We start from the raw sequence: 27962 nt of genomic DNA, 5'->3' as shown, positions 1-27962 counted from the left end.
TGACTCCGCCCACAGAGTGACGTCATAGCCGAGCTTCAGGTGAACCAGCGCCCTCGCCAGGTGTGGCCCTTTTCCTCCAGCTGCAGCCATGTGACCTCACCTCTGTAGCCTCATACTGGCAGGAAATGGTACTAACCAAGATAAATTATGTTTAGTCCATCAGAACCAGGTTGTGGAGCCAAATTCTTGGTGGTTGTGCTGAAAAATCAATTATTCTCAGGATCATGGTTCAAAGCAGTCACCGAATAATACAATGACTGTGTCTAAGGTAGCTTTCGAAGCATTATAGATAAAACTAGTATCATTATAGCACAGTAAAATTGATGATTGGCTTATCAGCTCCTCATGATCAATGATTTTTTTGAAAATGTGCAAGTTAAAATTTCAAGTGGTCACATTTCTGAAAGTAAATTATTAATTAGCTTTATTGGTGAAGAGTACTCTCTTTGTCCTTGCCTGGTGGTAAAATATGCTGTTTAGCTGTTGTGTGTTCCAAAGCTAAAGATGGCTGGTGGAGAAAGACAAGGTCCCTGGTCATCTTGGACAGTGCTGACATTAGAATGCACTATTTCACTCTTTTTCAAAATAATTTTTGGTCACACACCTTTCTGCCTGCAGCTACCTCAGCCTGCATGGTGAGGCCTTTAGGGAACATTGGTAAATTTACTGTCTATTGAAAACAGATGTTCGGCAGGTGAGGTGTTTCGTCTATGACAAGGTGGGAGTGTTACCAGTGAAAAAGTTGGTCTGCAGCCTTGCTCTGTGCCATCTTTCTTCAATTACGCATCGCAGATCATGGCTTGTGCTAATTGGAATAGCAGGTACAGGTGGAACAGTGGTACAATGGCTAGCACTGTCGCCTCACAGCTTAAAGCTCCTTGGGCCTGTCTAAGTGTAGCTTGCATGTTCTCCCTGAGCTTGCATGGCTTCTCACCAGGTGCTCTGGCTTTCTCCCACAGTCCAAAGACACGTTAAGGTTAACTGGTGGTTCTAAATAGTCCGTAGGGGTGAATGTGAGAGTGCTTGGTTGTCTCTCTCTCTGTGTCCTGTCTGAAGTGGAGCTCTACGTTAGTTCAGTCAGTCACTGAGTCAGGGAATCACAAGCCCCTTTTCTGTCCAATCGTTACATCTACTTAAGTCCAGCCCAGCCACTTATTGTGCTTTCTAACTGAGGCAGTGTATGTTCATTCTGTCCGCTCCACACTCACTACACCGCTGCTACACCAACCTCTACACATCTTCAAATCTCTCCTGCCTCCCCAGCCTCCTCATTTTTAAAGGTTTAATATCATACCTCTTATAATTTTAGAAAGAGAACTGCAGCACACCTCTGCATCTACTCTGTTCAGCCAGTAGCAGGAAGGACGAGAACAAGGAGTCCTTGTGAGACCGGGTTGCACATCCTGGTGGACACATCTCAACAAGCTGTAATCCTGAACTACTCATTCAGAAACACACTTTCCTATCCATAGAGGAAGGAACAATTAGGGGAATGGTTGTTTCTCATATTTTTGGAGGTCTGCAGAACACAAATGGCTCATAATTGTACCTAAAACTATGTGAATTTTGTATAATGAGGACCACTGAAGTTGGTCTCCTTTTTTCTGTGTTCACACTGTATTAATTTAAACGTGAATCTCAGGCTCTGTTAGGGAAGTTTCTGATCTCAGGAACTGTCTGTGCCATGCTTGCTCAGATCCTTTGAGCATCACTCAAGCAGAGTCACTGCCAAACATAAATGCATGTCATTCTGAAGTAAATGTTTAAATCTGGTGAAATGTTCTGTGTGAAACAACAGAGTTGTTCACTGCTGTCTTGATTGTCCTTCCGCTCCTCAAACGTATCAGTCAGTGTTTTCTCATTTGGGGGTATGACGCCATCAACAGATGACTAAAATCAAATGGACTTATACACTGAAAACATTCACAGGTGAGTTTGAACATGGCTGCAACACTTGGTGGTCATGTAAGTACGTAAGCCAACAAAAGATGGACTTTTTTTCTCTGTGTTTTTAGATGTTTTAAAGTCTATATTATTCAAAATCAAGTTTGTCATAGCTTTTATCATTGGATGTCCCAAGTGTGACTAGAGAGTCATAATGTATTGGAATATATTGGAATAGTGATGGAAGCAAGGGTAATAGAGGCACGACAGAATGAATGTTCTCTGCAGTACCTGGAGATGAACTATGAAATATGCATTTTGGAGACACATTAGACATACATTAGCTTGTTGAAAAGGGGCATAATATGAGATCTTTACCTATTTTTTTAATTCTATACTATGAATTGAGAGACTAATGTTGAGAAAATGGCACATATATTAGGATCATGCATAGTTCAAATGAGCCACATGTCTTTTGAATTAGCTTAAAGAATGAATATTAGATATCCCCTTAACCCTCAGGTTGAAAGGCATATTATCATCTGAACAATCACAAAAATTACACTATCTCTAGGAGACAGAGACTGTATAAACAAAGTATTTTTTTCAGCTTTCTGACACTCTTTCAAATGCTCATCTGTGATGTGCAGTTAAATTCAGAAGCCATATCTCAGCTTATAGTCGTGAGATGTCATCAGAATCTCTTTATCCATATCCTTTTCCCAAAGTAAAGCATGTGCAATAATCTGATGTAAGAAAGCAAGAAAGTTTTGCACTCCGGTGCAACCATGAAGTAATTGGTGACTCATCAACCTAAAAAGTCCCATAACAAAAGTCCTGTGGGTTTTTGGATGAGTCGTCAAGTAAACACCAAGAAACTGCTTAGGGTTGGAATGATTAACCAGCACTTATATTCTTGGATTGCTTCACATGAAATAAAGTAACATAAGAAAGTGTGGAAAAAAAGTTTCTGATTATAGTGACCAAAATGCTGTCACAAAATCACTAATAAATAAAACGTCTGGTAACGGATGCTTTTTGCAACAAAAAAATACTGACACTAGGGTATCGCAGGATAAGACGGCAATCCCCTAAAATTCCCCTCCTGACCAGCAGATAGTAACAACAGACAATTCTCATTTCAGATCTCTTCTTAGTTGATAGTGACCTCACTAATAAAATGAAATTGAAACAGTTTTACTGTTGTGATGAAATCAAAAGAACACACTCTCCGTCAAGCTGATGCAGTATTTTGAAAGAACACATTAAGCATCTGAGTTTTATGATATGAATGTACATATACAACCTTTTTCCTGTTTACATTAGACTTATGTGGATTATCCATTAGGTTGAACCAAGCATAACAAATACAATTTTGTAAGATAAGATAAACCTTTATTAACGCCACAGCAGGGACATTTGCAACGCTACAGTAGCAAACAGAATAGTGCAAATATGTATGGACATCAGTTGAAAGCATGAAAATGAACAAGAATAATCAAAATATCTATATATGCATTATCTAATGTCACAGTTAAAGTGAGAGCAACATCAAAATGATGTTATCAAAATATAGTTAATCTTATACATAAGTGACGCCTTTGTGTTACTCAAGGTTAAATATCCCTTGGGGTATTTAGGAAATTGGAAAAAATATTATATAATATACTGACAGTCAATAGAAACTTTGAGGTAGAAATGTATGCATAATTCTACTTGTAGGGGGGTTGTAATTAGTCATTGTGGATTTACTGATGATCTAGTGCCCTGGTAGTTGAGATAATGATGAGTTGTCATTTTGTTATGATTCATTGCACATGGGTTGGTCACTTTGCAAAAGTGAACCAAATACACACCAAGCAATACTCAGTGAGTATTGCCAAAAAAGGCCACCATTGTTAGTCCAGTGAACAGCATCATGCCGCGTCTATTACATGAACAACGTCTCCGGGCACTGGGTATGGTGGAGGCCGGTTTGAGCTACAGTGATGTAGCCAGGCGTATGGGCTGTTCCCAACCCACAATCAGAAGCCTGGTCCAAAGCATGCGCCGACGGATTGCTGCCTGCATCGAAGCAAATGGAGGCCATACTCGGTATTGACTGTTGTGACTTTGTGTTTGGCAGGTGCCGTTTTCTTTTGTGAAATTCTTTATTTTGAAATCATTCTTGAAACTTTAGATTTTTGTTTCTGTATGCCAATATGCTAAACAAATGATTCATATGAAGAAAATCCAGTTTCAGGCTTCAAAATAAAAATTATGATGAAAAATATGGTCTCAAAGTTTTTAATGACTGTCAGTGTACATTTAACACACGTAAAGTGAAATATTTGTGCTCATGAAAATCAGAAAACCAGTAAAAAATTTTGTTGTAGCAACAGTCATTGTTGTTGTCGAATTTTGATCATTGTGTCTTCTGAAAAAAATATTTTTGTTGTTGTTGTTGTTGTTGTTGTTGAAGTGCCTTGGTTATTTGTTAAAACATTCTGGTAGCATAGTATGGCAACAATAAAAAGTCCTTCAACTGTTGAGCAATGAAGACAACATTATTTCTGAAACTATCAAGTATCTTATACTTACCTACTTTCATAATTACACTTATACACTATAGATAGATAGATAGATAGATAGATAGATAGATAGATAGATAGATAGATAGATAGATAGATAGATACTTGTTTTGTATATATACTATTGCTATGTAATGTTATTAGTATATTAATTGTTACTATGTAACGATTACTATATTAACAATATACTGTTATTAAATTCGGTTTCTATAAATGTCCCAGCAGTAAATTCCTGTCCTGACGTGAACATTAAAGACTACTATGTTCCAATAGTGACATCTAGTGACCACTTTAAATCTGGGAGTTTTTGGAGAAATGAAAGTGAAAGTGTTTCGTTTTCCTCCATATAAAGCACAGTGAATCATCATCTGGGTAATTCTGGAGAAGCTAGTCTGGTGCTCGGTCCTGTTATTGTTGAAGTGAGTCGTGATGGCCTCCTCTGAGTCCGATAAAGTTCAGGAGCGTCTCATTGAAGACTTCACCCCGAGGCTGAGAGAGTACATCCAAGTGGAACCGGTCCTCCGCTACATAGACTTTATCGACAACGAAGAGAAGGAGCTGATCAGGCAAAAAGCGAGAACCGAGGGTAACCTCCGGGCTGCAGACCTACTTATTCGTTCGGTGGTGAAGGAGCCTCATCCTCTCGGCTGGTTCACAGCTTTCGTGGATGCTCTGAAGCAGGCGGGCATGCAGCATGCAGCAGACTACATGCAGCTGAACCTGCCCAGTCCTGAGGTGGAGGCCGAGAATGACAGCAGGGTCAGGCTCGTCCGGCTACTGTCCCCCAGCCTGTTGGATATGAAGACTGATCAAGTGTGTGCGCACTGCGTCTCTGAAGGCCTGCTCACTGCTGACGACGATGAGAATGTGAGTAGACTGATTAGAGAGGAGCTGTCAGATTCACAGCTGGTCGATCCTCATGTCGATCAGCTGTAATGATCAAAGAATTACTATGTAATCTCATGTCACAATAAGTTCACAATGGCACCAAAGTGTTAGTGCATGTTTGTATTTTTTCAGACAACTTTTTTTTTCAATTCAACTTTATTGAATCCACTTGTGTTTTCCATCTCTGACCACTAGATGGCAGACTAATGCTCTCATCTGTCTGGCTGATTGTATAATAAATCCATTTACTGTGTTTATGCTGTAGATTAGAGCTGAAATAGACACCAATGGACTCAGAAGTGGAGCCAGTGAACTCCTAAGAAGAATCGTGAGAGGCCAACCCTCTTGGTATTCTACGTTTCTCAAAATTCTACGTGATACTGAACACAAGTATATGCTGTATGAGCTGACTGGAGGCTCACCTGGCTGCGAGGAACAAGGTGACTCACTTCTACTGCACACACCCATGACACCAAATACCATTAGGTTGTTTTTTTTGGCACAAAACTCTCCAGGTTGGGTATGGAAGGATTGCATAAAGCATGTGTATGACTGACTACAGCTCTAGAAGGCTTTATTCAAACCTCATTAGCAATCATTAACTTGGGATGGTTAACTATAGTGGTATCAGCAATTAGAAATTACTATCTGCGCAGTGCAAATAGGACTTAATTAACAGCCTTTTATTGAACAAATAGTTTCAACACTACTGATGAGAGATGAGTTGTGATGAAGCAGAATATAGACACATTAGACTACTCGCACAATAAAAGGCTGTGAATTAAGCATTGCACATACTGTGGAAATATTCTGTCCTTGAGTTGTCAAGCACCTGTTTCATTTTGCTGGAAGATCCGTTGAAAAACCTGTTTCTATATAACTATAAAAACAAACTACCATTTGCACTAAGTGATAATTATTTACTATGAGCCGTGTTTATGCATACACTACAACACTTTTTTCTGTTCAGAAATCCAAGCAAATAGCTGTAATTTGACTTCTCGATCAAAAAATGATAACATGCTTTACTATTTTTTTTTCTGCTTTTTTGTAAAACAATAAATATTAAAACTAATGGATAACAACAGTAATTATAGTTGAGCATTACAGATATTTTAATATACATAAAGTCATTTGACTGTAGATTATTCTTCTTCACTTTCAAAATGTTCTTTTTTTTGTCCCATTTCTTTTCACAAACAGATGAAAAACAGTGTTCAATGAAAGATGAACCTATGGCTGATGAAGGTGAAAGCCACAACAGTCCAGAGTTTATGGACATCTGTGTCAACGACGAGCTTCAGGATGCAGGTCTCACAAAAAACTAAATATGTTAAGACACTGATTGATGGTAACTGTTGGTATATACCAAACAAACTGTGCCAATTTACTAAGCTTAGACATTCACAGGTGTCACATTCATCCTCAATTGGTTGTGTCCATTTAGCAAATTGTCATTTTACATACATGCAAAGGTTTTGACAGACATATCTGACAAGTCTGTTTCTTAAGTAGCAATGAAAATTGTCCATAACTAGATGTTTAGATGAACAGGAAGTCCCTGGAACATTGTTTTTCAAGGACAATAAAAGCGTTAAGGATTACAAGCAAAATTCTGTTGAATTCTTTTCTATTGAAGAAGCAGCTGAAATCAGAGACACATTCATTTAAACCCTAACATGTAATCTGTAAATTATCTATTTGATTAGCCGCCTTTGCGCCCAAGATATTAAATAATTTGTATCTTCTGCCTTTTATGAGTGTGATTTTATTGCTTTGATTTCTTTTTAGATCTGTACGCCAGCGGTGAGCTGCCAAACAGCCCGGAGCCCTCACAGCCAGGTGGGACTGATTCACCGACACTCACACTCTTAAAGTATTTTAAATATGTCTACACTCTAAAAAAGTTGGTACTCGTTCGGTCCTAGTAGGCCACATGCAAAAGCCAGACTCAGGTCAAAGCAGGAAAAATGTGCATTAGATTTGTAGTTTCCCTATAGTGTTCTATAGGTGAGGTGAGTGTAGTTGAAATGTGCTGCCGAATTGGTGGAACATTTCTCCACATTCTGCCTCCTGACACCAATGAATAAGTTCCATGTGTGCATCATGCTGAGCCTCGTGGAGGTCAGAACAGAGCCTACCAAGCTTCAAATGAAAACCACATGCTGACTGCATAATACAGGATAGCAAAGAAGCATAAAGGAAATGTTTATTTAGATCTTTAATTCAAGTTGAAGTAGAGTGTCGGCTTCCGCATGTCTTGGCTTATGTCATGATTCATTTTGAGTGGCTGCTCCATTGTCATCACCTTTCTTTGCAGTGTGCATTTCTGCCATTTACATGACAAATGATTGCTTCAGGTGGTAATCAGCCCAGAAGTGGCACACAAGGAGGGATGCATGTGGACAAATGAGGCAGTGGTAATAATTATGTGAAATGAAGAAGGAGTGGAAGAGTTGGCTATTTTGTTTTTAATTCATATGAGTTACAGTTTATACCTTGTCTCAATAGGATTAAGGCCTTAAACCTGTTTGTGGCTAGCCAGAGTGATGGTTTAAGGAGAATGCATTACATGTAAGATTGTTCCATCAGCCTGCAAGGCAAGTCTTATGTGCAGAATAACTTGTGTGTCCTCTGAAATGAATCTCTCCTCTTATTGGAATGGTATTAAAGTAGCTGATTGTCAGCCTCTTAATAATTCTAGTGTGTGGGAACTGCTGGTAGACTCCAAGGGGGCCACACAGACGACTGTTTACTTCTTATTGTTGTTAAAGCTTTATCTTTCCATCAGCACAGGCTTGTATTTACTCACACGAAGTTGCTTGAAACAGCACTTTAACCTCTGGAATACCAAGTCTGAGAAAGAAAATTAAAAGCCGTCTGCACTGAGGGGGAAAAGAAAACTTTCCGGGGTTTTGGACTCATAATTAGGAAGGGAAATGTAGAACTTTGAGTTGAGTAGACAGGATAGCAGATGGGGGTACATGCACATTGTGCATGGTGCCTTAGTCAAGTATTATCTTCGGCCTAGACAGAGCAAATGAATCACAGCCTGCCAGCCACTGAAGGTCTGACTTAAGTGGATCATAGTGAGTCTGCTGTATTTGCAAAGAGGAAAATAAGACAAAACACTGCCACATATCAGAAACAGAGAACACAAGTGCTGACATGATGCAGTCCAAGCAATTCAGAAAATCTGATTTATAAATGCATTCAGATGTTAGCTTGCACAAGGAAATACAGAGGCTCATGTCTGTCTGTGTTCCACCTTGTATTCTGACTTCCAGTTGTATATCTGTAAATGCCAGATTACATTTATTTCCACTTGAACAATATCTGCTGCATACAATGGTCTATGTTTGGCACTGTTTGGGCTATATGGCTTATATTAAGCAGAAGTGGTCCAGTAATACAATCTACAGCACACTGTTCATATCTTAACTGCCCAAAACCTGCTTTTTATTGGAGCTCCACTCTGTGCTTGCGTTTGTTCACTGTGGTTTAAAATCTGTAGTTTAACAATTCTAAAAGACCAGTGTTCCTATTATAAAAATAGAACATCTTGCATGTTATGGGTGTATGCTGCATGTGTGTGCTTTTTAAATAGCAGCATAAGAAACACATTCCATTAAAATACCAAAACCACAAACAATGATAAGCAGTCTTTTCCTGCTGGTAAATGTCTGTAATTGTGGCTTGCTGACATGGACAGAAGTGTTTCTGAACCTCTGCTCTGCATTGCAGATGGAAGTGACTTAGTAGCAGAAGCCAAAAGCCCAGAAAAAGCTGATATTGTTCTTCGAGACTATCAGATGGACGTTGCGAGACCTGCCTTGGAGGGGAAAAACATCATCATATGCCTCCCGACAGGAAGCGGTAAAACCAGAGTCGCAGTTTATATTACCAAAAAACATCTGGACGGCAGGAAGGCAGAGGGGAGACCGAGGAAAGTGGTCGTCCTAGTGAACAAGGTACTACAATCCAAGGATGGTATATCTGACTTATGGGTTTGCACTATTATGCTAACCTACTTCTGTCCATTCGAGATCCAAAGAAAACATTCAGTCAATTTGCACATGTGGGTCAGCTCACCACAAATTACATGCCATACGGTTTAGATATTCCCCTGCACTTTGTTACTATTTGGCATATATTTGATCTGCTCTGAGCTGGAAAAACTCCATTTTGGAATAGAGGTTTTCCAGCTATAAAACTATTTAGTTGAGTTTTAAAGCAGCTTGTGTAATAATGATCCTGTACAAGTGAAACTGATCCTCATTTTTCATTTCTGAAAAGAGCAGAACAATAACTTGGGTAGCTGTGGCTCTCCAGAGAAGGGAGTGTCTGCTGCCTTTGAAACTATAATCAACAACAGAATCCTCTGAATCACGGCACAACTAATTTGAAACTCTGCCTTAACAAAGCATAACAAAATTCCTGGACAACAAACCTCCCCTTAAATCACCAGGAGCTGCAATAGAAGTGTCTGATCTAGTGAGAGAAACTGTGCAGAAATGTCTTACTTTTTGAAAAACTGTTTTAATGTATCAAATGTCTTGACTATGGGAATGTTAAAATGCAACATGCTCTGGTGTCCTGCAGATTCCCCTTGTCGAGCAGCATTACTCATCAGAGTTCTTGCCCTTTCTGAAACACACATATAAAGTGGAGAGAGTCAGCGGAGACTCCCAGCTCAAAATCTCTTTCAAAGAGATCGTGGAAAAAAATGACATCATCATTTGCACAGCCCAGATTCTGGAAAACTACTTGGAGAGATCTAATACCGGAGAGGATGAAGGAATCAAGTTAAGAGGTATGATTTTCCAGCATGATTTTACTAAAAGTTCATCTAACACGAGAGTTTCTCGGGCAAATTTAGTTTCAGCAAACCAAGTCACACAAATTATACACATTCAAAAGTAAATATGGTCGTGCCATCTCCACATTTTCTTGTTAAAGTCTTTTTAAAACCTTTCACTAAAATCTGTCCAGGCTTAAACGTCACACATTGACAGGTCCTGGAATAGAAAGCCACCCAGAGGACTCAGAACAGCATCTCCCCTGATAGGATCTTGTCAAAGTCTTCCGACTCTGCTGTTCACTCCTGTTGGCACTCGCTAGTACAAGGTGGAATAGCCACCTCCGTGGAACATATGCTGTTTGTTGAAACGCCTGAAAGCATGTACCGTTTTTTTCCTCCTGGTTTCCAGGCCACACGTCTGTTCAAGCCATCAGTGTGTGGCTGATCAAATTCACATGAGAGTTTCTATCTCCCATAATACATCAAGCTGCCACTCTCCATTCTCTTGTCCTCCAGGGACAAATTTGTATCACTCCAGTTAAACTTGTGCATGTGCGTAATTATGATTCACCTTGCTTACACTTTTGTAAAATACAAACGATATGTAGTTATTTTTGAAGCAGTTTTCCTGCACATGTTATTGTGTGGCTCAAACTGCTGCGTCAAAAGTTCTGAGAAAAGTGCTGGTTTGTGTGGGAGGATCTTACAGAGAGATGCTGTAATCTATGAGAGAAAGCACCTCTGTTTATTCGAGAAACAAATAAATAAGATAAAATTAGCTATGCTCGGCTGAGAAAATTGTAGTCTTTTGTTAAAATAAGAGGAATTTCATCCCTGGACAATAATTTTAGAGTGAGAAATTATGAAATGTAAATATTGTCTCGCTTAAGCATGCGGCAATCCTACTAAACAATAGTCTCACCAAAGAACTCACTGAATGTTGCTCTGTAATATGTATTAATCTTATTTCAATCCAAAATTCATTATACTAAAATACATAGCACTATACTGAATGCATCTATATATGCCTTGTGTTGTCTCTTCTGCTGATGTAGATCTCACGCTGATCGTGATAGATGAGTGTCACCACACTCAGAAAGGGGAAGTGTACAACCACATAATGATGCGATACCTGAAGCAGAAGCACAAGAACATAAGGCTGAAAAAGGAGCAGAAGAAAACTGTGCCCCTCCCTCAGATCCTGGGCCTGACTGCCTCACCAGGGGTTGGGAAAGCCACAAAAATGAAGCAAGCTGAGGAGCATATACTTCGCGTAAATACTGCTCTCAGCTTTCTGTCTGCACCTATATAGACAAAAATGTTAGCACAGACACGATATTAAGGAATGTAATTGAATATGGCAAAACCATCGGCTATAATCTTTTGGTTAATTTATTTTATCTGGCACAGTGTGAACAGAAACTTGTCAGAAGGGAACTTATTGCAGAGCATTCCCATACAGTGGATAGATTTGTGTTTTACAGCTGCTGCTTTAATTGTGTCCATTCCGTATTATATTCATATGTCATGATAAACATCTTTCTTTAGCAGCATTTTTCAGCTTTTACTAATTTAAACCCAGCCCCAGTTTTTCTGCCATAGTCATCGAGGATCTTGTTCATCCAGCCAAGCTGTTTCCAATGTTCCACACTGCCCCTGCACACAGGGCAGTTATAAACTTTCCCACTGCCACAACAGTAAAAGAGTTTAAAAACAGCATTGTGGCTTCAACTATGTGCTGGACACAGAGTAGAAAGTCTGGATCATCAAGATGAACAAACTTCTCACATTGTAAATCTGTGTTTCTGTCATAGATTTGTGCAAACTTGGATGCCTCCAAAATCATGACAACGAGCCTTAGAGAGTTCAAAAAGGAACCAAGGAAAACAATAGTAAATGTGGAAGACAGAAAAGAGGTACATTTAACAAACAGAAGAAAGTTTCATGCCATTTTTTCTTTTTTGGGGGGGTGGGGGGGTGGGGGGTAGCTACATTACTGTAATTGGTTTTCATGCAGTGTTACGATATCCTTTTCAGGATCCCTTTGGTGATGTTATAAAGAAAATCATGCTTGCGATTCATGCCCATGCCGGGCTGAGCCCGACCTGTGACCTTGGCTCTCAGAATTATGAACAGTGGGTTGGTCAAAACGAACGAAAAGGTGAGCACAGGTTTTTATACGAATCCTTTGTCTGGCCTCCCCAGTTCTGTTTCTTTATTACAGATGATAATAACCCTGCTTGTAGGGATCTAAACAACTTGTCTCAATCTCTTGTAGCTGCAAAAGATGAAGATCAGAAAGTGCGTGTTTGCACAGTGCATCTTCTACTTTACAACGAGGGCCTGAATCTCAGCAACACCATCCGCATGAGTGATGCCCTGAGTTTCCTGAAGAAAGAACAAGAGGAGGAAATCAAGAAAAAAGCAACCCCAGATGGGGACCACAAAATACAAATCACAGATACTGAGAGATTCCTCTTCAATTTGTTTAAAGGTATTGTACTATTGAACATTTTCCCAAGTGACAATTTGTATCATTATTGTGTTCATCAGTACTAATGCTTGTTCTGTAGCATTATAAGGAAATAGTTTAACATTTTCTTATTAGCATTACTTTCTTGCCCAGAGTTGAATGAAAATACTGATACCACTTTTGTATCTACTAGTTAGCTTAGCATTAGGAAACGGGACAAAAAAAATTAGCTAAACTCTGTCCAAAGACAACTGAAGGGTTGTGGTGGTGATACACCTCTACAATTTGGATGAACCCAACAACATTCAAGGGCATAGCATGATGGCACAGTAAAAAACAGCCAAACAGCAAGCAGTTTTGTACCAGAGCTCCAGTTTTTAACTTAGTTTCCATGTGCAAGATGCAGCTCACCAGTAAGACAAAGGAGTCATCCAGGTGCAGTGGATGATGGCATTTGCAGCAGAGCAGAGCTTCAACCTGGCCCCCTCCTTCTCACACCCTACGCTGATTGCCAACTTGACTCTTATAATCTCCTCCCACACCAGTGACCTACCCACACTTATATTAAAAAATTCGATATTACATATCCTGTATACTAAAAAACATGAATGCAAATAAAAATCTGATACAAAGGAAAGAAAACACATAATAACCCAAAGAAATACTAAACAAAGATCCAACTTATTCAAAAATCCCCCCCTGTAACCCCTCCCCTCTCTCCTCTCTGATCTCTCAATTCCATCTAATCAGGTAAGTGATAACTGCTGGTATTCTGTGGCCGCATCCTCATGTGTGCACTCCATGAAACACGCCCTCCTGAAGTCACCTCAAGAGAGTGAGAGGTTAACAGGTGCCCCCCCCCCAAAAAACAAACAAAAAAAAAACAAAAAACTAACTAATCTTGTATCAGTCTGTACAATATGCATGTCTACTTCCCTTAATGAGAGGGATGCTCTCCAGCTCCCTCAATAACAAACCTTTATCTCAGTTGTTTAATTTGTATTTGTAAGCAAATTAAAGACAAAAACTAGCAGTATCCTGTTGAACTGTACAATGTTTGTTACAGCAACAAAGAAGATGTCAATTTGTTACTACTACTAGCCAACTGAAACAGTGTTTTAATGTGTTATTTACAGTAGTGCGCTTTATAGCTTCTGGCAGATGGATTTAAGATAGCCCTTCACCCTCTTTCCGGTCATTTTGCAAAGCTAAGCTACTCTGCTTATGGCTGTAACTGTAGATTTGAACAGGTTGTTTCCAGTTTCAATGCTAAGCTATGCTAATTAGCAGCCTAACAGATACAAAAGTGGTGTCAACTTCTTATCTAACTCTCAACAAGAAAGAAGTTCTTCAATAGCAATAATACAAAAATTTACCCCACTTCTTTGAAATCTATGTCCTGCAGAGAACAAGGCAGAGCTGGAGACGCTTGCAAAGAATCCTGAATATGAAAATGACAGCCTGTCAAAACTCCGCACTACCATTCTGCATGAGTTCAGCAGCAGGGAGGAGGCCAGAGGGATCATTTTCACCAGAACACGCCGCAGTGCCATCGCTTTGAGTCAGTGGATTCAGGAGAACCCCAAGTTTGAAGACATCGGCGTGAAACCTGCATTTGTCATTGGAGGAGGAGACCAGAGCAACGTTAAACCGATGACCGCTGTGAGTGCACATCGAACAAGCAACTTTACACTTTCTTCTAGTATCCTTTGCACTTCAAACGCAGCTCACACTTAACTTTCTCATATAACTTTGTGTTAATCAGGCAGAGCAAAAGGACGTGTTGAAAAAGTTCCACAGCGGTGATGTCAACGTGCTGATTGCTACCACAGTGGCAGAGGAAGGTTTGGACATACCAGCCTGCAACTTTGTTATCAGATACGGCCTCTCAACCAATGAGATCGCCATGATTCAGGTTAGTGATGTGATGACTGTTGATCTGTGGTTACCTCTCTTCCATGTCCAGTAATTAAGCACCATTGCTTTGTATTGAAGTAAAACATGAAAGTGGTCGCTCACCATTGGCTCTGTTGTTGTCTTCTGCAGGCTCAAGGCCGAGGAAGAGCTGAGGACAGCAGCTACACTGTGGTCGATGTGAAGAACTCCGGGGTGGCTGAAAAGGAGTGTGTCAATGAGTACCGTGAGAACATGATGAACAAAGCCATTGCCAAAATCAAAAATTTAAATCAAGCAGAGTATGACAAGCGGGTATGTTCAGTTTAGATTTTTTTAAAGTCTGTTGAAATGAAAGTCACTTTGCTGAATGTCTTCTTTTTTCTTTCATCAGATCACTGAGCTTCAGTTGCAGGCTATATTGGAGAAGAAAGTGAGAGTAGAAAAGCAGAAACAGAAGGTCATTAAGAATGCGAACCCGTCTGATGTGACGTTCAGCTGTCGACACTGCAGCAAACACGTCTGCACCGGCGAAGACATCCAGATCATCGAAAGCATGCACAGAGTCAATGTCACATCACAGTTCTGGTGCGAACATCCTTCTACATTATTCTGAACCTGCTGCGTATGTTTAATGAGCCCAGTGTCCCTGTTTGTATTGTGTTCTGATTGTACTGTACCTTTTTACAGTGAACTTTTTATTCAGAGAGAAAACCCTACCCTTCAAGAACGCCTTCTGGATTATGAGACCAACTCTTCCATCGCATGCAAACAGTGTGGACAGGTACAGTCATTTTAAGGCAAATGCAGCTTTAAATGCAGCTTCACAGGGACTAGTTTCTGAATAGTTTTTTGAAGAGAGAAAGAAAAAAGTGGGAAAGGAGGGAATGCAAGTCATCAGCACTGAAATTAGTTGTTCAGAATGGAAGAGAAATATGAGTCAGACATGATACACAGCTGCTGTGCTGATTACATTTCCTTGAATTTAAGATCACGTTTCCCATATTTAATTGTTTACTGGTAACTATTCTGCCTTTTTAAGCCAGCTAGAGGTACGACATGGCACAAATATAAGCAATAATGTATAAAGTAGCTGTTCAACTAGCTTTGCTGCATTTCATTCTTGTTATATATTGACATCGCTCTGTTGCAGACCTGGGGATCGATGATGGTGTACCGTGGGATCGATTGCCCCTGCCTTGACGTGAAAAACTTTGTGGTGAGGATCGGTGAAGAGAAGATAAGCAAATGCAACAAGTGGAGTGAACTCCCCGTCAGGTTTTCTACCTTCGACTACACCGAGCACGCGAGACAGATGGCAGAGAGCTCAGACGAGGAAGAAATGGATTAAACTTCCACTCTGCAGAGTCGAAAATGATGCAGAAAACACTGTCGTATTTACTTACCTACACTGGGAAATGCAATTCTTCCTTTCAATGCTACACTGTTAGGATAACTGGAGACATCAGTGGTGATGGATTTAAGTATGTGTTGCTACTGTCAATGGTGTCATTAAGTATTATAACTGTGAATGGGCTATGATAATATATAGTTATGTTACGGTTAAATATGCAAGTTTGTCAAAGTATATATGAATTTGCTCTGAGCTTGTGTATGGCATATTACAATATGTTGGATTTATGGTTTAGATATAATGAACTGTCAGAACTGCTAATAAGAAAATATATATTTCCATCTGAAATCCCTGTTGTGTCTTGAGATGGGAGCCACTGAGCCTGTGATCGCCCACAGAGCCCACCTGTCAACACACATGCACACAAACAGGTGCTGTTGATTTTCCATAAAATTCAGCTGTTAGTGAGTCATGAGCCAGTCAGCAAGTGCTATTTTCAGACGCATTTTTCTAAGCTTTGTTTCTTCACACTGTTACACACAGATTACCTGCGATTTTCTGAGACACACCCAAGTATGCCATGGAAGAATGAATAAAGTTTCTGGCTCTTAATGTTTCCTTTCATTCTTTTTTACACGTCATCATTCACACTACAGTGAAAACTGGCCCCACTTTGCCCAGAAACAGAAGGAAAAAATAAACATTATTATTATAGTTCCAGTCAGTTCAGTTCAGACTTTATTAAAAACACACTTCATCGGCAGGGGGAATATGATTTTTACTGGCAGACAAAAGCCGGCTTTTCCTGCCCTTCTCACGTTGCGTGAATGACTTGCACCGTGTGTGAGAAAAAAAGTCACTTCCTAATACCAGAAAGTTGTGCACTCTTGGAAAGTTGGACCGCGGGCTTCAGGGAGGCATCTCTGTCTGCTGTCGGACTGGTCTCAGGAATGCAGCGGGAAGTGAAGGAAGCCTCCGACTAAAGTAGGACGGAGCTCAGTGGGCTGATGTTGCCGTTTTCTTTTTCTTTTTTTTAAGTCATTGTTTTCTTGGAGTGAGGGCATGTTAACCAGGCTGCGCGTAAAAGAAGCGTTTCCGAACTTCAGCGACTTTTAACGGATTTGCTTAAGAAAGGGCTCGAGAGCTTCACGGCGACTTCATCCGCGTCATGGTCAGTAATCGATTTCTCATCAGCTTCTGTATTGACACAAAATATACTAAAATAACATAATAGCAGGACTTACTGTGAACAGTCAGTGTGGGGATGGTAAAGCTGCTGAGCGACAACTTGCAGCGTCAGCTCGCGTTGTGTGAAGTCTGACGATGTTTTTTGCCACTTTTGTGTCACCTTTCGCAGGGCTGCAGCAAGGTGATATGGGGGGTGGTGGGGGCGGCTGTCGTCATCACGATAATAACAGTCCCAGCAGTTTATTACAGCAGTAAGTTCAAGCTCTGGCCCTTCACAAACTGCCTTCTTCTCTTTGTCTGTGTTCAGAGTGGAAACCTGCTTGTGCAACTTTTACGCACGACTGGTTGACTGTACGCTGTTTTCTGTCAGTTTTGTGGGTTGCCTATGTGCCTAAATGGATGACAAATTAAAGGAAAACCCTGGAAAGTAAAGGTAATCAGGTTTCTCTCTGTCAGCTGTTACTTGCTGGCATGGTTTGGACCAATGTAAAGCTTCTATGAGGGTTTACGTTTATTCTATATGGAAACATTTCTATCCTGAAGGGAGTGATCTCTTTAGGAAGACTGTACCTTCATCCTTAAGGCATGAGGAGTCACTGAAAGGTTTGAAAATGTGGAAATGATGTAAGTCATATGCTATGTGCCCTTACAGTTGCCAGATATTAATTAAATTAAAACCTACAGGAGATTTTTGGATCAAAATCGAAAACTGCGCTCTCCACTGCCATCATGAAAACACTAAATGAGAGAATATCTATTGCAAGAATGGTGTTTCATCCCTCTAGTAGAGTTCCAGAAACTTGGAGAATCAATGCCAAACCGCAGTGAAGTTCCTCTGCCTACACATGGTGGCCCCACACCTTACTAAGACATTTTATATTGGTTTTTCCTTTTATTTGTCACCCATCTGTATGTACTAATTTTGTTCAGGCACTAGACTTGTAAATGGGATTTGCAGTGTTTTGGCATGCAGCTTAAAGTTAAGTCAATGTAAACAGGCCACTGCATGACACACATTTTTCAGAATTGTGATGTCGCTTCACGCTATATGTTTTGGTGAATGAATGCAGTATGTGTATCATTTCAGAATCTAGTGGGACCAAAAGGCCTTTCACCCTTCAAGATTACTTCAATGACACCATTAGATGGAGATCCTACAATGTCTATTGGATATCAGGTATCAAATCACCTCAGCTACTGGATATAGGTTGTTCTTTTTCAAGACATACTCTACATGAATAGTCATGTGTGCAAATGTCAGGCTGTCAGCTTATGCATTCTCTTTTGTACCTGCAGATAAGGAGTATTTGCATAAAATGAGCGATGGGAACATCTTTCTCCACAATGCTGAAACAAAGGAGGAGTCACTATATTTAGCCAATTCCACCTTTGTAATCTACTTTTTTAATAACAATTTTTGTAACAAAGAACAAAAGAAATGTTGATTTTAATATCCTTTTTACATGTTTACATTTTCATTTCAGGACCAAGTGGATGCCACTCATTACTTGCTGTCAGGTGATTATAAATACGTCGCTTTTGAAAGCAATTACACAAAGGTAAGAAGTTGCATTAAAGCACTGATACAGTAGATTTGTGTGTTTGTTATTGCATTAGTTAAAATTTCCCCCTTTAAATCCAGTCACAAGTACCTGACGATAACAATTTTGTGTTTGAAATCCTGCAGAAATGGAGACATTCATTCACAGCCTCATATTCTATCTATGACAGGGAGACTTCGTAAGTAGTCGTGAATATGTTGTAGTATTATTATTTCAGAACTTAAACAGAAAAACAAATTCTATTTTATTTTTATAGTGACTGGTGATAAAGACATCATGTTTTACTATATTTACAGGCATATCAGATGTACAGGAAATGATTGTCTGCCATTTTATTTTTTACTTTTCATTGTAGAACATTTATTAAGCCTGCTGATCTTCCAACTGAAGTGCAGTACTTCACCTGGGCACCAACAGGAAACAAATACGTGAGTTAGTTTACACCACGCTGTCATGTACTCATGTCTCCAGTTAAATCTACTTCAACATCACTGGATTTGGAGTAAAAGTGTTTGTCCAAATTCATATCAAGCCCTGCAATTGTGTTTTTGGTGCACTAAATTAGTCCATTTGAGTATAGATCAGGACTATATGTGCTCAAAAGCTATAACTCCTTTGTGTTTTGCAGGCCTACGTCTCAGACTTCAACATTTTTCTCAGATCCGATGTCACCGCTGAAGTTATCCAAGTGACACACAATGGAAAAGAGAATGAGATCCTCAATGGTGTCCCTGACTGGGTTTATGAGGGTAAGTAACTTTGTCACATGTCTGCATCTGCGTGTCTCAATTAAAGAGGGTAATTGTGTGTTTCGCAACTATTTCAGAGGAAGTTTTTGCATCAAATGCAGCGATATGGTGGTCCACAACTGGAAAATACTTGACTTATGCAGAGTTTAATGATACAGAAGTTCAAAAAGTGGAATTTAGCTGGTACGGATCTGGGCAATATCCTCAAACTGTGGCTTTTCCATACCCAAAGGTGAGATCATATGACTTTCTCCAACATGAAATCATAGTTATTTACTATTTAATGTGTTACATTTCCATTCTGTATAGGCTGGATCAGCACTGACCAAGGTGAAACTAATTGTGGTTGATACCACAGATCCATCCCGCCGCACACAAGTAGTTCCACCTGCTTCTGTTGCTTCTGGGTTTGTTATTCTTTAACATTCTTTTTATTGAATCATTACTTATTGGTACATTTAAAACAGAGGGAAATTAAATGTCTTCATGTGAAAACCTTGTCACTTTCTGTTGCCTTTACTCAGCGATCACCTTTTGTGCTCAGTGACCTGGGTTACAGACCAACGTGTCGCTGTGCAGTGGCTCACAAGAAAACAGAATCATGTGGTTGTACAGATCTATGACTTTGATGGAAGTAACTGGAAAGAAAATCAGGTAGCTGTCATTCTTCTCCTCATGACTGATTTCAAATGAGATCACGTAGAACTTCATGACCAGGCACTGACTATATGTTCATGTGATTAGATGCTGATTTACTGCAACTGATGCCTTTACTCCTTATAGAAATTTGAGCAAACGAGCAAGACCGGCTGGGTCGGCCATGTGAGTGTCTGAAAAGTTACCACTGTTGATGTAATTAATAGGTACTTGGAATTTGACTTGATGAAGGACTCTAAAAGATTATCTTTTTCTTTAGTACGTGCCGTTGCCTCTTTTCTTTGCCGAAGATGGACTCAGTTTCTACAAAGTGATGAGCGACACTCAGGGCTACAAACACATCCATTATGTGAAAGATGTAAGCATTTACAAACACATTTATGTAAAACTTACTGCAATTCATATCCATTGTGTTTTTGCTGTTTAGTTACTTACTAAAGGCATTCTCTTAAGGGCAAAGCGACACCTATTACCTCTGGGAAGTGGGAAGTTATCTACATATCCAAATTAACAAAAGATGCCATGTGAGTGACGGAACCGTACAATTCTTGCAAAACACCATAAACCTTAAAGAATATAGAAATCTGACTTGTGGAAGCATTTTTTCTACAGATATTTTGTGAGTACTGAGCATGGAAGGAACCCCGTACAGAGAAACCTCTACAAGTAAGACATTTCTTAACTTTATATCCACTTAATGTTGATGAGACAAGCACGTTACCTACCTGGGCTCTCAAAACGTTAAATAAATAACCACATACCTGACATTGGTTTCTGTTCATTTTTCTTCAGGGTTCTGATTGGAAGCAGCCCTTCGTCCCCTCAGTGTCTCACCTGCGACCTGTACAAGGACAGGTGTCAGTACAACTCAGCTTACCTCAGCTACGACGCTTCTTTCTACCGAATGGACTGTTACGGTCAGTTACTCAACCACATTTTCTCTTAAGCAATAACTCACCCGTGTGGGGATGTTCAGAGGTGGGGAACATCTGTGAACAATAATCACAGCTCAGTCAGACACCTTTAAAGCTGTTGCAGGAGACTCAATGTGTAATCAACTGTTTGCATGTTTCCTATTCTTGTCCCTACCAGGCCCTGGATACCCCCTCTATGTACTAATGGACAACAGGGGCGCAGGTGGAGGTATGTATAGCTACATAGGAAATTTAAGATTTATGTTCTTACCACAATCCCATTGTTACAGTTGTCACAATTTTTCAAATTCGTCATAGAGTCGGTATCCCAAATGAAAACAGATTTACTTGCTATCCACATCTGTTACTAATGTCCATTCAGTGGAATTGATGGGGGCAATATCTGAAGATAAAAATGACGATTTGACAGTCTAAGATAGTCATGTTCAGTAGTATCTTCCACAATTAGAGTACTTTTAATATGAAAATACTCTCTGTGTTGGTACTGAAAACAAAGAGCTGCCTTTGGAAAATATTCACGTGTTTGTCTACTTGGACCACTGAATGCTCAAATAAACTTCAGACTGACTTCAGAATGAACTGTACTGTCTTTAGGGAATCTCCTAAGCTCATAAATAATCCTTGGTCCAAACTATTTGGTTCACTATTTGTTGTCTTGTCATGGAGACAGTGGATGGATAGGCCCATTTAATGAAGAATGCTACATGTTGCAGCAGACTGCGTTTAGATAACTTTGTTCACACGTTACGTAGGTACGGCTACAGGTCAAAACAGGTTTTAAAAAGTTTGAAAATGTCAAACAAAAAGCATGTCGTGTAGAACATAAGGCATCAGACAAAGGAAAGACAGTTAACAGCTAGTTTAAAGGAACTTAATTCATCAGACAGTGTCACCGGCTACATCTGTCTGAAATCATCAAACTGAGTTACGAATAATCTTTCGGAAACTCTCACAGCTCTTTGAGATTCAGAGCTTTTTTTTGCCACAACTTGAATATGTAGGTATGCATGCGCACATGAGCTTATTTTGTGCACACCAGGATTTTCCAGCGGGACACTAACTGTTGTCTTTTTTTCAGAGCTCGCCGTTCTCGAAGACAACAAGGACCTGCAAAACATTCTGTCCGAATTCCAAATGCCGACAATGCAGTATGGCACCTTAAAGGTTGCAGGATTTGGTGAGATGACACAAATGTAAAGATTCCCTCCAGAAATTGCTGAAGGCACATTATTATTAAAGCAACTCTCCTCTATTTTACTCTTTTAAAAGACATGGACTCTGAATATAAATAAATACAGGACACAAGATGATTCCTATTTTACTGAAAAGTCCACAACAGTGTATGTGAATTCTTAAGTTTCCATATTATCAATGTGCAAATTGACTGTTGGACTACGTAAATCATCTGGGTGAGAGCAGAGAAACTTACTCGTCTTAGATTAGATTAGTTTGAATGAACAATAAGCAAAACACATGCCCAGTTCAAGCTGGACTTTAACTTTAAACTAATTTTATCATGCAACATTTTCCAAATGCAGTTTTAACTTTTAATAATTAAAAAACAAGACATTCTTCCTTATAAATTTCCAGCATGCCCTTTCATTGGGGGATTACTTTTATCACTGAAAGATCCCAGAAAACAGAAATATTAATGTCTACTAAATACCTTTCTGGCTGGAGCATCAGTTTGTGTATTCTTCCTTAACTGTATTTTTCTCGCCAACAGATCTTTGGTATGAAATGATGCTACCACCAAATTTCAAGAGGTCTAAGAAGTATCCTCTCCTTATCAGTGTGTAAGTAAACACTTCTGAGCATCACACCATCCCACTGAAGTTTAGGGAATCCTTATTAGCGTTTGCTGATATGTGGTGTTGCTGTCGTGTGTAGCTACGCCGGTCCCTGTAGTCAGAGTGTGAACTATCGCTTCAAGCTGAACTGGGGCACGTACCTCTCCAGTTCACATGGGATCATCATCGCCAGCTTTGATGGAAGGGGAAGCGGTTACCAAGGCGACGAAATAATGCACGCAATCTACAGGCGTCTTGGGACGTTTGAGGTGGAAGATCAGATAACAGCCGTGAGGTGAAGTGTGTCAGAACCTAAATGACCTCTGTCGTATTTGCTGTCTTTACACCAAATAACAAATAAAGTTGATGTCTTACATATATATGCATGTCATGATGCAGCTGAATGTCTGGTTTAGTGGATCTTAAAAGATTCTTTTGTTGTTTTTCTAAGATGACAATTGATTTTCGTGTTGCAGGAAATTCATTGACATGGGTTTTATCGACAAAGACAGAATAGCCATATGGGGCTGGGTACGTTGGGTTTATTTGTCTTCCTATTTTCTTTATGTCTTCATTTTCTAAATCTTCATTAATTGTATTCTATCCTGACCTTCAGTCATATGGTGGTTATGTGACCTCAATGGCCCTGGGTGCTGGAACTGGACTCTTCAAGTGTGGGATTGCAGTGGCCCCAGTAGCCAAGTGGGATTATTATGGTGGGTTTGCATGCATATTAACATATATACATATTAACCTGTAAGCCTGTTCCTAGATCACTGTATTCCATCTCTGACATCCTGTCTGCAGTGTATTTAAAAGACTTCATCATATCACGCAGCATTGCATTCCTGTGCCATTGTTGGACTGTTGACTTGAGAAATGGTTGAAACTGATGCAGCAGAACAACAAAGATAAACAGCATTTCATAGAAACCAGGTTCTCTGTGCGTCTTCCAGCAGAATACAGCTCAAACAGGTGCATCTTGGCTTTGGGCAGCAAGTTTCCAGAGTGCAAAAGGGGGCCGGAGCTTAATTCACAGCCTTTTGTTGTGAAAACACACTAATATTTCAACACTACAGTGTCTTTATCAGAGTCCTCCAGACAAAGGGCGGTGAATTAAGCATTGTGCTCCAGCCCCCTTTGCTCTCAGAAGAGATAGCATGTTTTATACTCAATGCATTCTTGTTGCTTGCCAAAACCGGACGCCTACATTACAACTCTCTCACTGAGGGTTTGGTAACTGAAAGAGTGATCTGAGTGTGCTGTGCTAACAGCGGCTATTGGAACTCCTGCAGCTACAAGCAAAGAGATAAGAAGGTCTGATGAGCTCACCTCTTTGTGTCTTTGTAACTCTCACTTTTGTCACCTTCAGGCTTTGTAGTCATCAGCCCAGTCAGCTTATGTCAGTGTATCACTCTGCACGACTTCCTCTGTAGCAGGAAGTACTTTCTGTAACCCAACACCTGCAGACAATGATGTGTAAAACCTTTACAGTTCACCTTAATTGTTTGAAATCTCAAATAGTATCTGGTCTTAAAGCTGGTTAAATCTTCTTCCTCCTCTCTGCTGAATGTGATTTATTTCTATTTGTATTGTATGTAGTTAATTTATTTGAGTTTGCAGAATAAGAATCAGAGCTGTGTTCACATACAAGAAATTCGACACCAGTGTTTTCTTTGCTTTCAGTGCACTTACACAAAATAAATGATAGGATCCCAAAAGGATTAGGATTCAGAATGAGTTGTTTCTGACTGATTGTTTCTTTTACAGATGCAGTGTACACTGAACGCTACATGGGAAAGCCCACAGAGAATTCAGACTCTTACAAAGTAAATATAATACACGTCAGCTCGGTCACAATAATCTTTTCCAAACTACTGCACATTTCTGATTTAAAGTGTACCGTATGCTATTAAATTTAAAATGTATCTGTCATTTTTTAGAATTCCACAGTGACTTCCAGAGCCAAAAACTTCAAAACAGTAGATTATCTGTTGGTTCATGGGACAGCGGATGGTACGTTCAGTCGTTTCTTTTCAGTCATTCCTGTTTTTGAACATGTGGTAGCCCTGTTTCTCATCAGGGTACCAGGTAACACAGTACAAGCAGGCACAAATGGATTTAGTTGAGCTTCAGTGTTCAGTCACGTACTGAACGTTCTCTCTTTCCTGTAGACAATGTCCATTTCCAGCAATCTGCGCAGATCTCCAAAGCTCTGGTGGACGAGCAAGTGGACTTTGAGGTTATGGTAAATATTAGCTCAGGGAAGTACGACTGATGTTAGCTTTGATGGTGTTGATTTAATGAAAGTTTGAAATGGGGGGGGGGGGGGGGGGGGGATAATGCAATGGCTCATGAAACACTAAAATGTATGCGACTGAAAATATGTATAATTTGAAATGAATTCATTCGTGGATGATGTGCACTAATCCTTTTCTCTTGTTCATTTCAGTGGTACACTGACAATGACCACACGCTCCGAGGATCAGCCTACCATCATATATACACCCACATGAGCCACTTTCTGCAGAAATGCCTCGTAAAGCCCAAATAGATGTCCAGAATGTGCATTTATAGTGAATATTAGTACGTTTTATTTTTAACTTTTGTGTTTTTCAATTTTACTGATATTGTGTCAGGTTGAATTCATTTTTAGACATTTTTTATGTGCAACAGATGTTGAATTGCTCATATAAATAAGAATTAATATTTTATGTGCAAGTTTAGAACTTTTGTCAAAATATGTGATATAAAAAAATGCATGCATTTATAGTTGAAAACACTTTTTTTTTATTTTGAATGTGATGACGTACGGCTGGTGTACTGCACTGCACTGATTTGTTGTGGGGTGTTGTCCTTTCCATTGCAGTAATGTTTTAATGGAAGTAAAATAAAGATTGTTTTGAAATATAACAGTTTCATTACGTTTTTCTATTCAATATATTAATTTTTTGTCTGAATGAAATCAGAACCATACTGTGAAAGCTTACACTGAAATTCTAAATATTTCAATTCTGTATATTTCTTAATTTGGCCAAATGACACTCTTTAATGAAGTTTTAATATGCAAGTTATGAAAAATGAACACTAAATGAAAGTAATACATCCAAAAAGACCAACCAAGAGGAAATCAAACATATGGGGCCATGGATTTATTTGTCAGGTCAGAGGTCATGTTTGATCGTGACACCTGAAGTAGCAGATTTTTCCACTCAGCTAATGCTGTTATTTGTCTTTAACCGAAGTCAAACACATCCAGGGGACTGAGACAGAAGCTGACTAATGGACTGAAAGCAACCGAGGATATGCTAATGTTTCTGTGACGGTGGAGTCACCTGAGAATGTCTCCTCAGCTCCCCTATATAAGACCGAGCAGATCAAGAGGGGACCCTGAATCAGCTCCACAAGCCAGAGAGAAGAAGAAGAAGAAGAACAAGAAGAAGAAGAAGAGCGCCAGTCAGCACACTTTGCAGTTCTTCTCTCAAACACTCGCCAGAAAGAGGCACAGGTGAGAATTTTTTTGAAATATTTTTCAAAACTTTTAAATCTCCTGTCAAAATCAGCTTTATTTTTGGTCCATTAAAATGTGCTTTCTTTATGTCTTTGCACATCTTTCAGAGGCTAAAACAATGAAGAGCGGTCAGGCTTTCGCTGGACTCCTGCTCCTCATCATCATCCAAAGCAGCTGGCAGGTGGTGCCTGACCAGGACACAGATCGAAACTCCATGTAAGATCCACTTTCAGTTATTTGTCATTGATGTTGGCCCTATCAGCTCAGTGTGTTGCATTAATGGGACGACTAACAACTGTTAGTATCATGGAAAAAATGATCTGCAGTGATTTATGCTTATTTCAACTGAAATTAATTTTAACTTACATTTAAGGGGATTTACTTCAGACAGCTCTGTGTCCATTCCATGCTTCTGAATGCCTTAATTGTAGTATTTTTATATTCATTTTTATGCTTTAGTGTTATGCTAAAATGTGGTTTCACCTGATGCTTATAAGGAACTGTAGCATGTGTTGATGCAACACCACTTTACCAAAGATATTTCAGAGTGTAAATTCACAAGCGAGAACCACAGCATCTGTAATTTATTTGCAATATGAAGTCTATGGAACATGTGAGGGTAGTGATTAGTGGATGAGAACAATGAGGCAGGATAAAGAGTGACGCAGAAGAAGACTCCTCATGGGATCCCAGGCTACAGCGTGAAAAAAGAGGCGACAGGTTGGCGAACATGTGTGCTGCTCCACTCATTTGTTTCCATAATATTCCTTTTTCAGGCTGTTGACTGAAAACTCCCTGCTCAGTGAACCCATTGAGCTTTCAAACGTGAAGAGACACTCAGAGGGAACCTTTTCCAACGACTACAGCAAATATCTGGAGACGAGGAGAGCGCAAGACTTCGTCCAGTGGCTGAAGAACTCAAAACGCAACGGGTGAGTTTCTCCTTTTTAAGAAATCTTTTGGGCCATGAATTATATCAAATACACAGTAAATCAGTTTTGTAGTATCTTGTGAAAACCACAAGTCTGGATTTAAGTACATGAACATTGTAGATTGTGTCTTCAAGACAAATGAAGATGATCCTAAAATCCTGTTACTTATAACATAGTGTACCACGGTTACAAATGCAGTTTTTGTGTCTTCATCATGTACAGGGGGCTCTTTAGACGCCATGCAGACGGCACCTACACCAGCGATGTGAGCTCCTACCTGCAGGACCAGGCCGCCAAGGAGTTTGTGTCTTGGCTGAAGACTGGCAGAGGCAGAAGAGACTGAACTCAACCAGCACCACTCCAGCTGCTGCCATTCTCCCAAAAATAATGCAACTCTTCTCACTGACTCTGTGCCATTATATGTTTCACAATCTGTACTAGACTTACTCTTGGTAATGCTATTAAATTCCACTCACATGAAGCCCTGTTGGCCTTCAGCGGTTGAAAGAAATGTTGTCAAAGTGCAAAAAGCTCCAGTATGTTTGAAATGCATCTCAATCATAAATGCTGTGCGAATTTTTATCAAGTGTTCTCGCCATTTATCTTTTTTCACATTCAGGCATTTTATCTTATCTTCATATAAATCTGTGATATTTGTACATATTTTAATAGATTTTTATGTTGAAGTTACTCAGAAAAGACATCTTTAGTTCCAGTAAAGCAATGAATCGAATGGCGTGGCTCCAAATATCTGTATCACAAAATATATGAAAAT

The 27962-nt window shown here is 39.7% G+C and overlaps 3 protein-coding genes across 3 annotated transcripts; all 3 read left to right on the top strand.

The window, feature by feature from the left end:
• The first annotated feature begins 4739 nt into the window (after positions 1-4739).
• ifih1 (interferon induced with helicase C domain 1) lies at positions 4740-16475 on the top strand. The gene is made up of 16 exons (XM_022218373.2): positions 4740-5321; positions 5608-5782; positions 6546-6653; positions 7134-7184; positions 9087-9313; positions 9945-10155; positions 11199-11416; positions 11958-12059; positions 12181-12304; positions 12422-12637; positions 14022-14278; positions 14382-14531; positions 14663-14824; positions 14904-15097; positions 15200-15293; positions 15663-16475. The coding sequence occupies exons 1-16, from the start codon at positions 4884-4886 to the stop codon at positions 15858-15860; spliced, it is 2925 nt and encodes a 974-aa protein (XP_022074065.1). The 5' UTR covers positions 4740-4883; the 3' UTR covers positions 15861-16475.
• Positions 16476-16725: 250 nt separating this feature from the next.
• Positions 16726-25657, top strand: fap (fibroblast activation protein, alpha). The gene is made up of 26 exons (XM_051958861.1): positions 16726-17034; positions 17221-17302; positions 18139-18228; positions 18348-18442; positions 18536-18610; positions 18739-18791; positions 18969-19041; positions 19242-19362; positions 19440-19594; positions 19672-19769; positions 19887-20016; positions 20146-20184; positions 20279-20377; positions 20473-20543; positions 20632-20685; positions 20812-20936; positions 21112-21162; positions 22033-22131; positions 22681-22750; positions 22845-23039; positions 23221-23275; positions 23361-23460; positions 24515-24573; positions 24688-24760; positions 24919-24992; positions 25197-25657. The coding sequence occupies exons 1-26, from the start codon at positions 17032-17034 to the stop codon at positions 25296-25298; spliced, it is 2241 nt and encodes a 746-aa protein (XP_051814821.1). The 5' UTR covers positions 16726-17031; the 3' UTR covers positions 25299-25657.
• A 446-nt stretch (positions 25658-26103) lies between these two features.
• gcgb (glucagon b) lies at positions 26104-27769 on the top strand. The gene is made up of 4 exons (XM_022218382.2): positions 26104-26252; positions 26363-26471; positions 27032-27187; positions 27410-27769. The coding sequence occupies exons 2-4, from the start codon at positions 26374-26376 to the stop codon at positions 27528-27530; spliced, it is 375 nt and encodes a 124-aa protein (XP_022074074.1). The 5' UTR covers positions 26104-26252; positions 26363-26373; the 3' UTR covers positions 27531-27769.
• The last annotated feature ends 193 nt before the right edge of the window (positions 27770-27962 follow it).

The sequence above is a fragment of the Acanthochromis polyacanthus genome, chromosome 14 (genome assembly GCF_021347895.1).
Source record: "Acanthochromis polyacanthus isolate Apoly-LR-REF ecotype Palm Island chromosome 14, KAUST_Apoly_ChrSc, whole genome shotgun sequence".
Classification (NCBI taxonomy): domain Eukaryota; kingdom Metazoa; phylum Chordata; class Actinopteri; family Pomacentridae; genus Acanthochromis; species Acanthochromis polyacanthus.
The sequence above is the reverse complement of the archived record's forward strand: the minus strand, read 5'-3'. Positions and strand labels throughout refer to the sequence as shown.